The sequence below is a fragment of the Salmo salar genome, chromosome 11, assembly GCF_965601325.2.
Source record: "Salmo salar chromosome 11, fSalSal1, whole genome shotgun sequence".
In the NCBI taxonomy this organism is placed as follows: Eukaryota; Metazoa; Chordata; class Actinopteri; order Salmoniformes; family Salmonidae; genus Salmo; species Salmo salar.
The window spans coordinates 56798395-56815000 of record NC_138301.1 but is presented as its reverse complement, the minus strand read 5'-3'; the positions used below and the strand labels follow the sequence as shown (position 1 = coordinate 56815000).

Sequence of the window (16606 nt, the reverse complement as noted above, 5' to 3'; positions counted from 1 at the left end):
GGGGGAAGAGGTGGAGAGAGGGGATTAAAGGACGGATGGAGGGAGGGAGGAGGGGGGGAAGAGGTGGAGAGAGGGATTATGGAGGGAAAGGGAGAGACGTCTCCTACCTCGTCCATGGCTGGGTTAGATGAGGGAGGGAGGCAGGAAGGGAAGGGATGAGGTAAGGTTTGGGATGGGATGGGGGAGGGAGGGAGGTGGGAAGGGAAGGGATGAGGTAAGGTTTTGGACGGGGAAGGGAGGGAGGGAGAGAGGCAGGAAGGGAAGGGATGAGGTAAGGTTTGGGACGGGGAGGGAGGGAGAGAGGCAGGAAGGGAAGGGATGAGGTAAGGTGTGGGATGGGGGAGGGAGAGAGGGGTAAAGAGGAAGAGAACAAGAAGAAAGAGAGAGGGATATAGAGAGGTAAAGAAAGAGAAAGGAGGGAGCGAACAGAGAGCACAACCGTGGGGCAAAACAAAGGTGGTTTAAAATAGCAGGAGGCTGCAAACTCATCTTCAGAGCTCATTAGAACATTGTCTGGTTAATTAGTATTATGTTAATTAGCTCCTACTGGGAACCAGAGGGGCACATGTTCAGGGAAATCAGTTATTTACTCTCCCTTGAGCTCCCAGGAAGTGATTTTTCTTCTTTTAACAAAAGCATTTATCATTATATTCTCTCTCACTTTTACTGTCAGAAATATAGCCCTTTGTTTTATGTTAATAAATGATTGTCTGCTCCATATGAACATATGTAGTTTTCTCTATTGTAGATCAACCAGTACCAACTGTCACGGGCTGGCTCGAAAAAACAGGAGAGGTAGAGTCAGGCGCAGGAGACAGAGAGTTCTTGACCACACTTCTTTATTCAAGAAAACTGGATGTGGTCGCCAAAAAATATATAGGGACGCAGCCCTTCAATTATTCTGCGGTGGTGTACACAATGAAATCAACCACAGGCAGAGGAAAAACAACATACGTTCCTATAGCACATAAACCGGACAGGAAACACAATCACACACAAACACAGACATCCTACGCTAAACTAAATAACCCCCCCCCCCTACTAATGACTAACCCAAAACAGGTGCGTGCCTACCTAGACCTAACCAACAGAAAGTGAAACAAAAAGGGATCGATGGTAGCTAGTAGGCCGGCGACGAAGACCGCCGAGCTCCGCCCGGCCGAGGAGGGGCGCCACCATCCGTCGGTGTCGTGACACCAACATAGTTAACAGAATAGTAAAGTACTGTCTGGGTCATGACAGAATAGTAAAATACTGTCTGGGTCATGACAGAATAGTAAAATACTGTCTGGGTCATGACAGAATAGTAAAATACTGTCTGGGTCATGACAGAATAGTAAAATACTGTCTGGGTCATGACAGAATAGTAAAAAACTGTCTGGGTCATGACAGAATAGTAAAAAACTGTCTGGGTCATGACAGAATAGTAAAATACTGTCTGGGTCATGACAGAATAGTAAAATACTGTCTGGGTCATGACAGAATAGTAAAATACTGTCTGGGTCATACCAGAATAGTAAAATACTGTCTGGGTCATGACAGAATAGTAAAATACTGTCTGGGTCATGACAGAATAGTAAAATACTGTCTGGGTCATGACAGAATAGTAAAATACAGTCTGGGTCATACCAGAATAGTAAAATACTGTCTGGGTCATGACAAAATAGTAAAATACTGTCTGGGTCATGACAGAATAATCAAATACTGTCTGGGCCATGACAGAATAGTCAAATACTGTCTGGGTCATGACAGAATACTCAAATACTGTCTGGGTCATGACAGAATGGTGAAATACTGTCTGGGTCATGACAGAATAGTGAAATACTGTCTGGGTCATGACAGAATAGTGAAATACTGTCTGGGTCATGACAGAATAGTACAATACTGTCTGGGTCATGACAGAAAAGTAAAATACTGTCTGGGTCATGACAGAATAGTAAAATAATGTCTGGGTCATGGTTAGAGATAATCAACCACCACTAACAGTATAGAATAGTGAAATACTGTCTGGGTCATGGTTAGAGATGATCAACCACCACTAACAGTATAGAATAGTGAAATACTATATGGGTCATGGTTAGAGATGATCAACCAGCACTAACAGTATAGAATAGTAAAATACTGTCTGGGTCATGGTTAGAGATAATCAACCACCACTAACAGTATAGAATAGTGAAATACTGTCTGGGTCATGGTAAGAGATGATCAACCACCACTAACAGTATAGAATAGTAAAATACTATATGGGTCATGGTTAGAGATGATCAACCACCACTAACAGTATAGAATAGTATAATACTGTCTGGGTCATGGTTAGAGATGATCAACCACCACTAACAGTATAGAATAGTGAAATACTATATAGGTCATGGTTAGAGATGATCAACCACCACTAACAGTATAGAATAGTGAAATACTATATGGGTCATGGTTAGAGATGATCAACCACCACTAACAGTATAGAATAGTAGAACAGTAGGGTTGGAAGAATATGGCTTTATTGAAACAATGTTGCTGTGTTGTTATTCATGTGAGCTCTGCCTAAATGCTGACCCATATTCGACCCTTTTCACCCTACTGGGCAGAGCCAAGACAAGCGAAGCCCAACTGTGCTGGAAAGAACAATGTAAAAAAAAAAAGACCATTCAGTATACTTCGGGTCGGCACCATATTGTGAAAATAAAATATCAATCCAATTTGGTTCGGGTCGGCACCATAATGTGAAAAGGGTTCCACTATGGTCCATCCAGCTCTTGATGTTGTCCTGGACCAATCGTGGTCCAGCTCTTGACGTTGTCCTGGACCAATAGTGGTCCAGCTCTTGATGTTGTCCTGGACGAATCGTGGTCCAGCTCTTGACGTTGTCCTGCTACTCTCTCCTGTAGAACACCTGGGCCAGAACATCTCCAAGTCCCACCAGGAGACGTGTCAGTACCTGAGGGAGGAGCTGCAGAGCATGAGCTGGCAGGCCTTCCTCCAGGAGGAGATAGAGACCTACCAGACGAAGGTAATAGTACACACTACCTAGTACACTACCTAGTACACTACCTATAGTATACTACACACTACCTAGTACACTACAGAGCATGAGCTGGCAGGCCTTCCTCCAGGAGGAGATAGAGACCTACCAGACGAAGGTAATAGTACACACTACCTAGTACACTACCTATAGTACACTACCTAGTACACTACACACTACCTATAGTACACTACCTAGTACACTACACACTACAGAGTACACTACACAATACCTAGTACACTACAGAGCATGACCTGGCAGGCCTTCCTCCAGGAGGAGATAGAGACCTACCAGACGAAGGTAATAGTACACACTACCTAGTACACTACCTAGTACACTACCTATAGTATACTACACACTACCTAGTACACTACAGAGCATGAGCTGGCAGGCCTTCCTCCAGGAGGAGATAGAGACCTACCAGACGAAGGTAATAGTACACACTACCTAGTACACTACCTATAGTACACTACCTAGTACACTACACACTACCTATAGTACACTACCTAGTACACTACACACTACCTAGTACACTACACACTACCTAGTACACTACAGAGCATGACCTGGCAGGCCTTCCTCCAGGAGGAGATAGAGACCTACCAGACGAAGGTAGTACACACTACCTAGTACACACTACCTAGTACACTACCTAGTACACTACACACTACCTACTACACTACCTAGTACACTACACACTACCTAGTACACTACACACTACCTAGTACACTACACACTACCTAGTACACTACCTAGTACACTACCTATAGTACACTACGCACTACCTACTACACTACCTTGTACACTACACACTACCTATAGCACACTACACACTACCTATAGTACACTACACACTACTTATAGTACACTACCTAGTACACTACACACTACCTAGTACACTACACACTACCTAGTACACTACCTAGTACACTACACACTACCTAGTACACTACACACTACCTAGTACACTATACACTACCTAGTACACTACCTATAGTACACTAAACACTACCTAGTACACTACACACTACCTAGTAAAACTACCTAGTACAAAACTATAACACTACCAAGTACACTACCTATAGTACACTACCTAGTACACGACCTATAGTACACTACCTATACTACACTACCTATACTACACTACACACTACCAAGTACACTACCTAGTACACTACACACTACCTAGTATACTACACACGACCTAGTACACTACCTATAGTACACTACACACTACCTAGTACACTACCTAGTACACTACCTAGTACACTACACACTACCTAGTACACTACCTAGTATACTACACACTACGTAGTACACTACCTAGTGCACTACCTATTGTTCACTACACACTACCTAGTACACTACACACTACCTAGTATACTACACACTACCTATAGTACACTACACACTACCTAGTACATTACCTAGTACGCTACCCATTTTTCATTACACACTACCTAGTACACTACACACTACCTAGTACACTACACACTATCTAGTACACTACACACTACCTAGTACACTACCTAGTACACAACCTATAGTACATTACACACTACCTAGTACACTACCTAGTACACTACCTAGTACACTACACACTACCTAGTACACTACCTAGTATACTACACACTAGGTAGTACACTACCTAGTACACTACCTATAGTACACTACACACTACCTAGTACACTACACACTACCTAGTACACTACACACTACCTAGTATACTACACACTACCTATAGTACACTACACACTACCTAGTACATTACCTAGTACGCTACCCATTCTACATTACACACTACCTAGTACACTACACACTATCTAGTACACTACACACTACCTAGTACACTACCTAGTACACAACCTATAGTACACTACACACTACCTAGTACACTATCTAGTACACTACCTATTGTACACTACACACTACCTAGTACACTACCTGGTACACTACACACTACCTAGTACACTACACACTACCTAGTACACTACCTTGTACTCTACACACTATCTAGTACACTACACACTACCTAATACACTACCTAGTTCACTACACACTACCTAGTACACTACCTTGTACACTACACACTACCTAGTACACTACACACTACCTAGTACACTACCTTGTACTCTACACACTATCTAGTACACTACACACTACCTAATACACTACCTAGTTCACTACACACTACCTAGTACACTACCTTGTACACTACACACTACCTAGTACACTACCTAGTTCACTACACACTACCTAGTACACTACCTATAGTACACTACACACTACCTAGTACACTACCTAGTACACTACCTAGTACACTACACACTACCTAGTACACTACCTATTATACTACACACTACGTAGTACACTACCTAGTACACTACCTATAGTACACTACACACTACCTAGTACACTACACACTACCTAGTATACTACACACTACCTATAGTACACTACACACTACCTAGTACATTACCTAGTACGCTACCCATTTTTCATTACACACTACCTAGTACACTACACACTACCTAGTACACTACACACTATCTAGTACACTACACACTACCTAGTACACTACCTAGTACACAACCTATAGTACACTACACACTACCTAGTACACTACCTAGTACACTACCTAGTACACTACACACTACCTAGTACACTACCTAGTATACTACACACTAGGTAGTACACTACCTAGTACACTACCTATAGTACACTACACACTACCTAGTACACTACACACTACCTAGTACACTACACACTACCTAGTATACTACACACTACCTATAGTACACTACACACTACCTAGTACATTACCTAGTACGCTACCCATTCTACATTACACACTACCTAGTACACTACACACTATCTAGTACACTACACACTACCTAGTACACTACCTAGTACACAACCTATAGTACACTACACACTACCTAGTACACTACCTAGTACACTACCTATTGTACACTACACACTACCTAATACACTACCTAGTTCACTACACACTACCTAGTACACTACCTTGTACACTACACTCTACCTAGTACACTACACACTACCTAGTACACTACCTTGTACTCTACACACTATCTAGTACACTACACACTACCTAATACACTACCTAGTTCACTACACACTACCTAGTACACTACCTTGTACACTACACACTACCTAGTACACTACCTAGTTCACTACACACTACCTAGTACACTACCTAGTACACTACCTATAGTACACTACACACGACCTAGTACACTACCTAGTACACTACTGTTGTTCTCCTCCCCTCATAGGCCTTTGTCACCCCCTCTTCCTTCTCCCTCACCTCCCCTTTTCTCTCCTTGTCTCTCTGTCTCTCTCTGTCTCTCTCTCTCTCTCTCCCCTCTCTCTCGCTCTCTCTCTCCCCTCTCTCTCTCTCTCTCTCTCTCTCCTCTCTCTCTCTCCCCCCTCTCTCCCCTCTCTCTCTCTCTGTTTCTCTCTGTTTCTCTCTCTCTCTCGATACTGACATCAACAATTATCCCGCTTTTAACATTGTTGTTGTTGTTGTTTATATCAGCCAGAGGAGGTGATGTGGCAGCTGTGTGCCATCAAGATAACGGAAGCCATCCAGTACGTGGTGGAGTTCGCCAAACGCATTGACGGCTTCATGGAGCTCTGTCAGAACGACCAGATAGTGCTGCTCAAAGCAGGTAGACAAAATTATGGAACGTCTACTGATGACACGTCATAATGATAAATCCCCAATCTATATACTGTCTACTTATATAGGAAACCCCAAATCTATATACTGTCTACTTATATAGGAAACCCCCAATCTATATACTGTCTACTTATATAAGAAACCCCCAATCTATATACTGTCTACTTATAAAAGAAACCCCCAATCTGTATACTGTCTACTTATATAAGAAACCCCCAATATATTCTGTCTATTTATATAGGAAACCCCCAATCTATATACTGTCTACTTATATAGGAAACCCCCAATCTATATACTGTCTATTTATATAAGAAACCCCCAATCTATATACTGTCTAGAAACAGAGAGAGAGAGAGAGGGGAGAGAGGGGAGAGAGAGAGAGAGGAGAGAGAGAGATATACTGTCGACTTGTATAAGAAACCCCCAATCTATATACTGTCTACTTATATAGGAAACCCCCAATCTATATACTGTCTACTTATATAAGAAACCCCCAATCTATATACTGTCTACTTATATAAGAAACCCCCAATCTATACACTGTCTACTTATATAGGAATCCCCCAATCTATTTACTGTCTACTTATATAAGAAACCCCCAATCTATATACTGTCTACTTATATAAGAAACCCCCAATCTATATACTGTCTACTTATATAGGAAACCCCCAATCTGTATACTGTCTACTTATATAAGAAACCCCCAATCTATATTCTGTCTATTTATATAGGAAACCCCCAATCTGTATACTGTCTACTTATATAAGAAACCCCCAATCTGTATACTGTCTACTTATATAGGAAACCCCCAATATATGTACTGTCTACTTATATAGGAAACCCACAATCTATATAATGTCGACTTGTATAAGAAACCCTCAATCTATATATTGTCTACTTATATAGGAAACCCCCAATCTATATACTGTCTATTTATATAAGAAACCCCCAAACTGTATACTGTCTACTTATATAGGAAACCCCCAATCTATATACTGTCTACTTATATAAGAAACCCCCAATCTATATACTGTCTACTTATATAAGAAACCCCCAATCTATGTACTGTCTACTTATATAGGAAACCCCCAATCTGTATACTGTCTACTTATAAAAGAAACCCCCAATCTGTATACTGTCTACTTATATAAGAAACCCCCAATATATTCTGTCTATTTATATAGGAAACCCCCAATCTGTATACTGTCTACTTATATAGGAAACCCACAATCTATATACTGTCGACTTGTATAAGAAACCCTCAATCAATATATTGTCTACTTATATAGGAAACCCCCAATCTATATACTGTCTATTTATATAAGAAACCCCCAATCTGTATACTGTCTACTTATATAGGAAACCCCCAATCTGTATACCTTCTACTTATATAGGAAACCCCAATCTGTATACTGTCTACTTATATAAGAAACCCCCAATCTATTTACTGTCTACTTATATAGGAAACCCCCAATCTATATACTGTCTACTTATATAGGAAACCCCCAATCTATGTACTGTCTACTTATATAGGAAACCCCCAATCTCTATACTGTCTACTTATATAGGAAACCCCCAATCTATATACTGTCTACTTGTATCGGAAACCCCCAATCTATATACTGTCTACTTATATAGGAAACCCCACATCTATATACTGTCTACTTATATAGGAAACCCCCAATCTATATACTGTCTACTTGTATCGGAAACCCCCAATCTATATACTGCCTCCTTATATAGGAAACCCCCAATCTGTATTCCTTCTACTTATATAAGAAACCCCAATCTGTATAATGTCTACTTATATAAGAAACCCCCAATCTATTTACTGTCTACTTATATAGGAAACCCCCAATCTATATACTGTCTACTTATATAGGAAACCCCCAATCTATGTACTGTCTACTTATATAGGAAACCCCCAATCTCTATACTGTCTACTTATATAGGAAACCCCCAATCTATATACTGTCTACTTATATAGGAAATTCCAAATCTATATACTGTCTACTTATATAGGAAACACCCAATCTATATACAGTCTACTTATATAGGAAACCCCCAATCTATATACTGTCTACTTATATAGGAAACCCCCAATCTATATACTGTCTACTTATATAGGAAACCCCCAATCTATGTACTGTCTACTTATATAGGAAACCCCCAATCTCTATACTGTCTACTTATATAGGAAACCCCCAATCTTTATACTGTCTACTTATATTGGAAACCCCCAATCTATATTCTGTCTACTTATATAGGAAACCCCAGATCTATATACTGTCTACTTATATAAGAAACCCCCAATCTATATACTGTCTACTTATAAAAGAAACCCCCAATCTGTATACTGTCTACTTATATAAGAAACCCCCAATATATTCTGTCTATTTATATAGGAAACCCCCAATCTATATACTGTCTACTTATATAGGAAACCCCCAATCTATATACTGTCTACTTATATAAGAAACCCCCAATCTATATACTGTCTACTTATAAAAGAAACCCCCAATCTGTATACTGTCTACTTATATAAGAAACCCCCAATATATTCTGTCTATTTATATAGGAAACCCCCAATCTATATACTGTCTACTTATATAGGAAACCCCCAATCTATATACTGTCTATTTATATAAGAAACCCCCAATCTATATACTGTCTAGAAACAGAGAGAGAGAGAGGGGAGAGAGGGGAGAGAGAGAGAGAGGAGAGAGAGAGATATACTGTCGACTTGTATAAGAAACCCCCAATCTATATACTGTCTACTTATATAGGAAACCCCCAATCTATATACTGTCTACTTATATAAGAAACCCCCAATCTATATACTGTCTACTTATATAAGAAACCCCCAATCTATACACTGTCTACTTATATAGGAATCCCCCAATCTATTTACTGTCTACTTATATAAGAAACCCCCAATCTATATACTGTCTACTTATATAAGAAACCCCCAATCTATATACTGTCTACTTATATAGGAAACCCCCAATCTGTATACTGTCTACTTATATAAGAAACCCCCAATCTATATTCTGTCTATTTATATAGGAAACCCCCAATCTGTATACTGTCTACTTATATAAGAAACCCCCAATCTGTATACTGTCTACTTATATAGGAAACCCCCAATATATGTACTGTCTACTTATATAGGAAACCCACAATCTATATAATGTCGACTTGTATAAGAAACCCTCAATCTATATATTGTCTACTTATATAGGAAACCCCCAATCTATATACTGTCTATTTATATAAGAAACCCCCAAACTGTATACTGTCTACTTATATAGGAAACCCCCAATCTATATACTGTCTACTTATATAAGAAACCCCCAATCTATATACTGTCTACTTATATAAGAAACCCGCAATCTATGTACTGTCTACTTATATAGGAAACCCCCAATCTGTATACTGTCTACTTATAAAAGAAACCCCCAATCTGTATACTGTCTACTTATATAAGAAACCCCCAATATATTCTGTCTATTTATATAGGAAACCCCCAATCTGTATACTGTCTACTTATATAGGAAACCCACAATCTATATACTGTCGACTTGTATAAGAAACCCTCAATCAATATATTGTCTACTTATATAGGAAACCCCCAATCTATATACTGTCTATTTATATAAGAAACCCCCAATCTGTATACTGTCTACTTATATAGGAAACCCCCAATCTGTATACCTTCTACTTATATAGGAAACCCCAATCTGTATACTGTCTACTTATATAAGAAACCCCCAATCTATTTACTGTCTACTTATATAGGAAACCCCCAATCTATATACTGTCTACTTATATAGGAAACCCCCAATCTATGTACTGTCTACTTATATAGGAAACCCCCAATCTCTATACTGTCTACTTATATAGGAAACCCCCAATCTATATACTGTCTACTTATATAGGAAACCCCCAATCTATATACTGTCTACTTGTATCGGAAACCCCCAATCTATATACTGTCTACTTATATAGGAAACCCCACATCTATATACTGTCTACTTATATAGGAAACCCCCAATCTATATACTGTCTACTTGTATCGGAAACCCCCAATCTATATACTGCCTCCTTATATAGGAAACCCCCAATCTGTATACCTTCTACTTATATAAGAAACCCCAATCTGTATAATGTCTACTTATATAAGAAACCCCCAATCTATTTACTGTCTACTTATATAGGAAACCCCCAATCTATATACTGTCTACTTATATAGGAAACCCCCAATCTATGTACTGTCTACTTATATAGGAAACCCCCAATCTCTATACTGTCTACTTATATAGGAAACCCCCAATCTATATACTGTCTACTTATATAGGAAATTCCAAATCTATATACTGTCTACTTATATAGGAAACACCCAATCTATATACAGTCTACTTATATAGGAAACCCCCAATCTATATACTGTCTACTTATATAGGAAACCCCCAATCTATATACTGTCTACTTATATAGGAAACCCCCAATCTATGTACTGTCTACTTATATAGGAAACCCCCAATCTCTATACTGTCTACTTATATAGGAAACCCCCAATCTTTATACTGTCTACTTATATTGGAAACCCCCAATCTATATTCTGTCTACTTATATAGGAAACCCCAGATCTATATACTGTCTACTTATATAGGAATCCCCCAATCTATACACTGTCTACTTATATAGGAAACCCCCAATCTGTATACTGTCTACTTATAAAAGAAACCCCCAATCTGTATACTGTCTACTTATATAAGAAACCCCCAATCTATATTCTGTCTATTTATATAGGAAACCCCCAATCTGTATACTGTCTACTTATATAAGAAACCCCCAATCTGTATACTGTCTACTTATATAGGAAACCCCCAATATATGTACTGTCTACTTATATAAGAAACCCCCAATCTATATACTGTCTACTTATATAAGAAACCCCCAATCTATATACTGTCTACTTATATAAGAAACCCCCAATCTATATACTGTCTACTTATATAAGAAACCCCCAATCTATAAACTGTCTAATTATATAGGAAACCCCCAATCTGTATACCTTCTACTTATATAAGAAACCCCCAATCTGTATACTGTCTACTTATATTGGAAACCCCCAATCTATATACTGTCTACTTATATAGGAAACCCACAATCTATATACTGTCGACTTGTATAAGAAACCCTCAATCAATATATTGTCTACTTATATAGGAAACCCCCAATCTATATACTGTCTATTTATATAAGAAACCCCCAATCTGTATACTGTCTACTTATATAGGAAACCCCCAATCTGTATACCTTCTACTTATATAGGAAACCCCAATCTGTATACTGTCTACTTATATAAGAAACCCCCAATCTATTTACTGTCTACTTATATAGGAAACCCCCAATCTATATACTGTCTACTTATATAGGAAACCCCCAATCTATGTACTGTCTACTTATATAGGAAACCCCCAATCTCTATACTGTCTACTTATATAGGAAACCCCCAATCTATATACTGTCTACTTATATAGGAAACCCCCAATCTATATACTGTCTACTTGTATCGGAAACCCCCAATCTATATACTGTCTACTTATATAGGAAACCCCACATCTATATACTGTCTACTTATATAGGAAACCCCCAATCTATATACTGTCTACTTGTATCGGAAACCCCCAATCTATATACTGCCTCCTTATATAGGAAACCCCCAATCTGTATACCTTCTACTTATATAAGAAACCCCAATCTGTATAATGTCTACTTATATAAGAAACCCCCAATCTATTTACTGTCTACTTATATAGGAAACCCCCAATCTATATACTGTCTACTTATATAGGAAACCCCCAATCTATGTACTGTCTACTTATATAGGAAACCCCCAATCTCTATACTGTCTACTTATATAGGAAACCCCCAATCTATATACTGTCTACTTATATAGGAAATTCCAAATCTATATACTGTCTACTTATATAGGAAACACCCAATCTATATACAGTCTACTTATATAGGAAACCCCACATCTATATACTGTCTACTTATATAGGAAACCCCCAATCTATATACTGTCTACTTATATAGGAAACCCCCAATCTATGTACTGTCTACTTATATAGGAAACCCCCAATCTCTATACTGTCTACTTATATAGGAAACCCCCAATCTTTATACTGTCTACTTATATTGGAAACCCCCAATCTATATTCTGTCTACTTATATAGGAAACCCCAGATCTATATACTGTCTACTTATATAGGAATCCCCCAATCTATACACTGTCTACTTATATAGGAAACCCCCATCTGTATACTGTCTACTTATAAAAGAAACCCCCAATCTGTATACTGTCTACTTATATAAGAAACCCCCAATCTATATTCTGTCTATTTATATAGGAAACCCCCAATCTGTATACTGTCTACTTATATAAGAAACCCCCAATCTGTATACTGTCTACTTATATAGGAAACCCCCAATATATGTACTGTCTACTTATATAAGAAACCCCCAATCTATATACTGTCTACTTATATAAGAAACCCCCAATCTATATACTGTCTACTTATATAAGAAACCCCCAATCTATATACTGTCTACTTATATAAGAAACCCCCAATCTATAAACTGTCTAATTATATAGGAAACCCCCAATCTGTATACCTTCTACTTATATAAGAAACCCCCAATCTGTATACTGTCTACTTATATTGGAAACCCCCAATCTATATACTGTCTACTTATATAGGAAACCCCAGATCTATATACTGTCTACTTATATAAGAAACCCCCAATCTATATACTGTCTACTTATATAGGAAACCCCCAATCTATATACTGTCTACTTATATAGGAAACCCCCAATCTATATACTGGCTACTTATATAAGAAACCCCCAATCTATATACTGTCTACTTATATAAGAAACCCCCAATCTATATACTGTCTACTTATATAGGAATCCCCCAATCTATATACTGTCTACTTATATAAGAAACCCCCAATCTATATACTGTCTACTTATATAAGAAACCCCCAATCTATATACTGTCTACTTATATAGGAAACCCCCAATCTGTATACTGTCTACTTATAAAAGAAACCCCAATCTGTATACTGTCTACTTATATAAGAAACCCCCAATCTATATTCTGTCTATTTATATAGGAAACCCCCAATCTGTATACTGTCTACTTATAAAGGAAACCCCCAATATATGTACTGTCTACTTATATAGGAAACCCACAATCTATATACTGTCGACTTGTATAAGAAACCCTCAATCTATATATTGCCTACTTATATAGGAAACCCCCAATCTATATACTGTCTATTTATATAAGAAACCCCCAATCTGTATACTGTCTACTTATATAGGAAACCCCCAATCTATATACTGTCTACTTATATAGGAAACCCCCAATCTATATACTGTCTACTTATATAGGAAACCCCCAATCTATATACTTTCTACTTATATAGGAAACCCCCAATCTATAAACTGTCTACTTATATAGGAAACCCCCAATCTGTATACCTTCTACTTATATAAGACACCCCCAATCTGTATATTGTCTACTTATATAAGAAACCCCCAATCTATTTAGTGTCTATTTATATAGGAAACCCCCAATCTGTATACTGTCTACTTATATAAGAAACCCACAATCTATATACTGTCTACTTATATAGGAAACCCCAATCTATATTCTGTCTACTTATATAGGAAACCCCCAATCTATATACTGTCTACTTATATAGGACACCCCAAATCTATATACTGTCTACTTATTTAGGAAACCGCCAATCTATATACTGTCTACTTATATAGGAAACCCCCAATCAATATACTGTCTACTTATATAGGAAACCCCAAATCTATATACTGTCTACTTATATAGGAAACCCCCAATCTATATACAGTCTACTTATATAGGAAACCCCCAATCTATATACTGTCTACTTATATAAGAAACCCCCAATGTATATACTGTCTACTTATATAGGAAACCCCCAATCTATATACTGTCTACTTATATTGGAAACCCCCAATCTATATACTGTCTACTTATATAGGAAACCCCCAATCTATATACTGTCTACTTATTTAGGAAACACCGAATCTATATACAGTCTACTTATATAGGAAACCCCCAATCTATATACTGTCTACTTATATAAGAAACCCCCAATCTGTATACTGTCTACTTATATTGGAAACCCCCAATCTATATACTGTCTACTTATATAGGAAACCCCCAATCTATGTACTGTCTACTTATATAGGAAACCCCCAATCTCTATACTGTCTACTTATATAGGAAACCCCCAATCTTTATACTGTCTACTTATATTGGAAACCCCCAATCTATATTCTGTCTACTTATATAGGAAACCCCAGATCTATATACTGTCTACTTATATAGGAATCCCCCAATCTATACACTGTCTACTTATATAGGAAACCCCCAATCTGTATACTGTCTACTTATATAAGAAACCCCCAATCTATATTCTGTCTATTTATATAGGAAACCCCCAATCTGTATACTGTCTACTTATATAAGAAACCCCCAATCTGTATACTGTCTACTTATATAGGAAACCCCCAATATATGTACTGTCTACTTATATAAGAAACCCCCAATCTATATACTGTCTACTTATATAAGAAACCCCCAATCTATATACTGTCTACTTATATAAGAAACCCCCAATCTATATACTGTCTACTTATATAAGAAACCCCCAATCTATAAACTGTCTAATTATATAGGAAACCCCCAATCTGTATACCTTCTACTTATATAAGAAACCCCCAATCTGTATACTGTCTACTTATATTGGAAACCCCCAATCTATATACTGTCTACTTATATAGGAAACCCCAGATCTATATACTGTCTACTTATATAAGAAACCCCCAATCTATATACTGTCTACTTATATAGGAAACCCCCAATCTATATACTGTCTACTTATATAGGAAACCCCCAATCTATATACTGGCTACTTATATAAGAAACCCCCAATCTATATACTGTCTACTTATATAAGAAACCCCCAATCTATATACTGTCTACTTATATAAGAAACCCCCAATCTATATACTGTCTACTTATATAAGAAACCCCCAATCTATAAACTGTCTAATTATATAGGAAACCCCCAATCTGTATACCTTCTACTTATATAAGAAACCCCCAATCTGTATACTGTCTACTTATATTGGAAACCCCCAATCTATATACTGTCTACTTATATAGGAAACCCACAATCTATATACTGTCGACTTGTATAAGAAACCCTCAATCAATATATTGTCTACTTATATAGGAAACCCCCAATCTATATACTGTCTATTTATATAAGAAACCCCCAATCTGTATACTGTCTACTTATATAGGAAACCCCCAATCTGTATACCTTCTACTTATATAGGAAACCCCAATCTGTATACTGTCTACTTATATAAGAAACCCCCAATCTATTTACTGTCTACTTATATAGGAAACCCCCAATCTATATACTGTCTACTTATATAGGAAACCCCCAATCTATGTACTGTCTACTTATATAGGAAACCCCCAATCTCTATACTGTCTACTTATATAGGAAACCCCCAATCTATATACTGTCTACTTATATAGGAAACCCCCAATCTATATACTGTCTACTTGTATCGGAAACCCCCAATCTATATACTGTCTACTTATATAGGAAACCCCACATCTATATACTGTCTACTTATATAGGAAACCCCCAATCTATATACTGTCTACTTGTATCGGAAACCCCCAATCTATATACTGCCTCCTTATATAGGAAACCCCCAATCTGTATACCTTCTACTTATATAA

General features: G+C 37.7%; 1 protein-coding gene across 2 annotated transcripts in view; it reads left to right on the top strand.

The window, feature by feature from the left end:
* LOC106588010 (nuclear receptor ROR-alpha A) overlaps positions 1 to 16606 on the top strand; it is a 109469-nt gene that overhangs the window by 52289 nt on the left and 40574 nt on the right. For both annotated transcript variants that reach the window (XM_045689753.2, XM_045689752.2), the window contains exons 5-6: positions 2886 to 3007; positions 6582 to 6714. In XM_045689753.2, coding sequence (XP_045545709.1) covers positions 2886 to 3007; positions 6582 to 6714 — 255 coding nt within the window. The remainder of the gene's footprint in view (positions 1 to 2885; positions 3008 to 6581; positions 6715 to 16606) is intronic.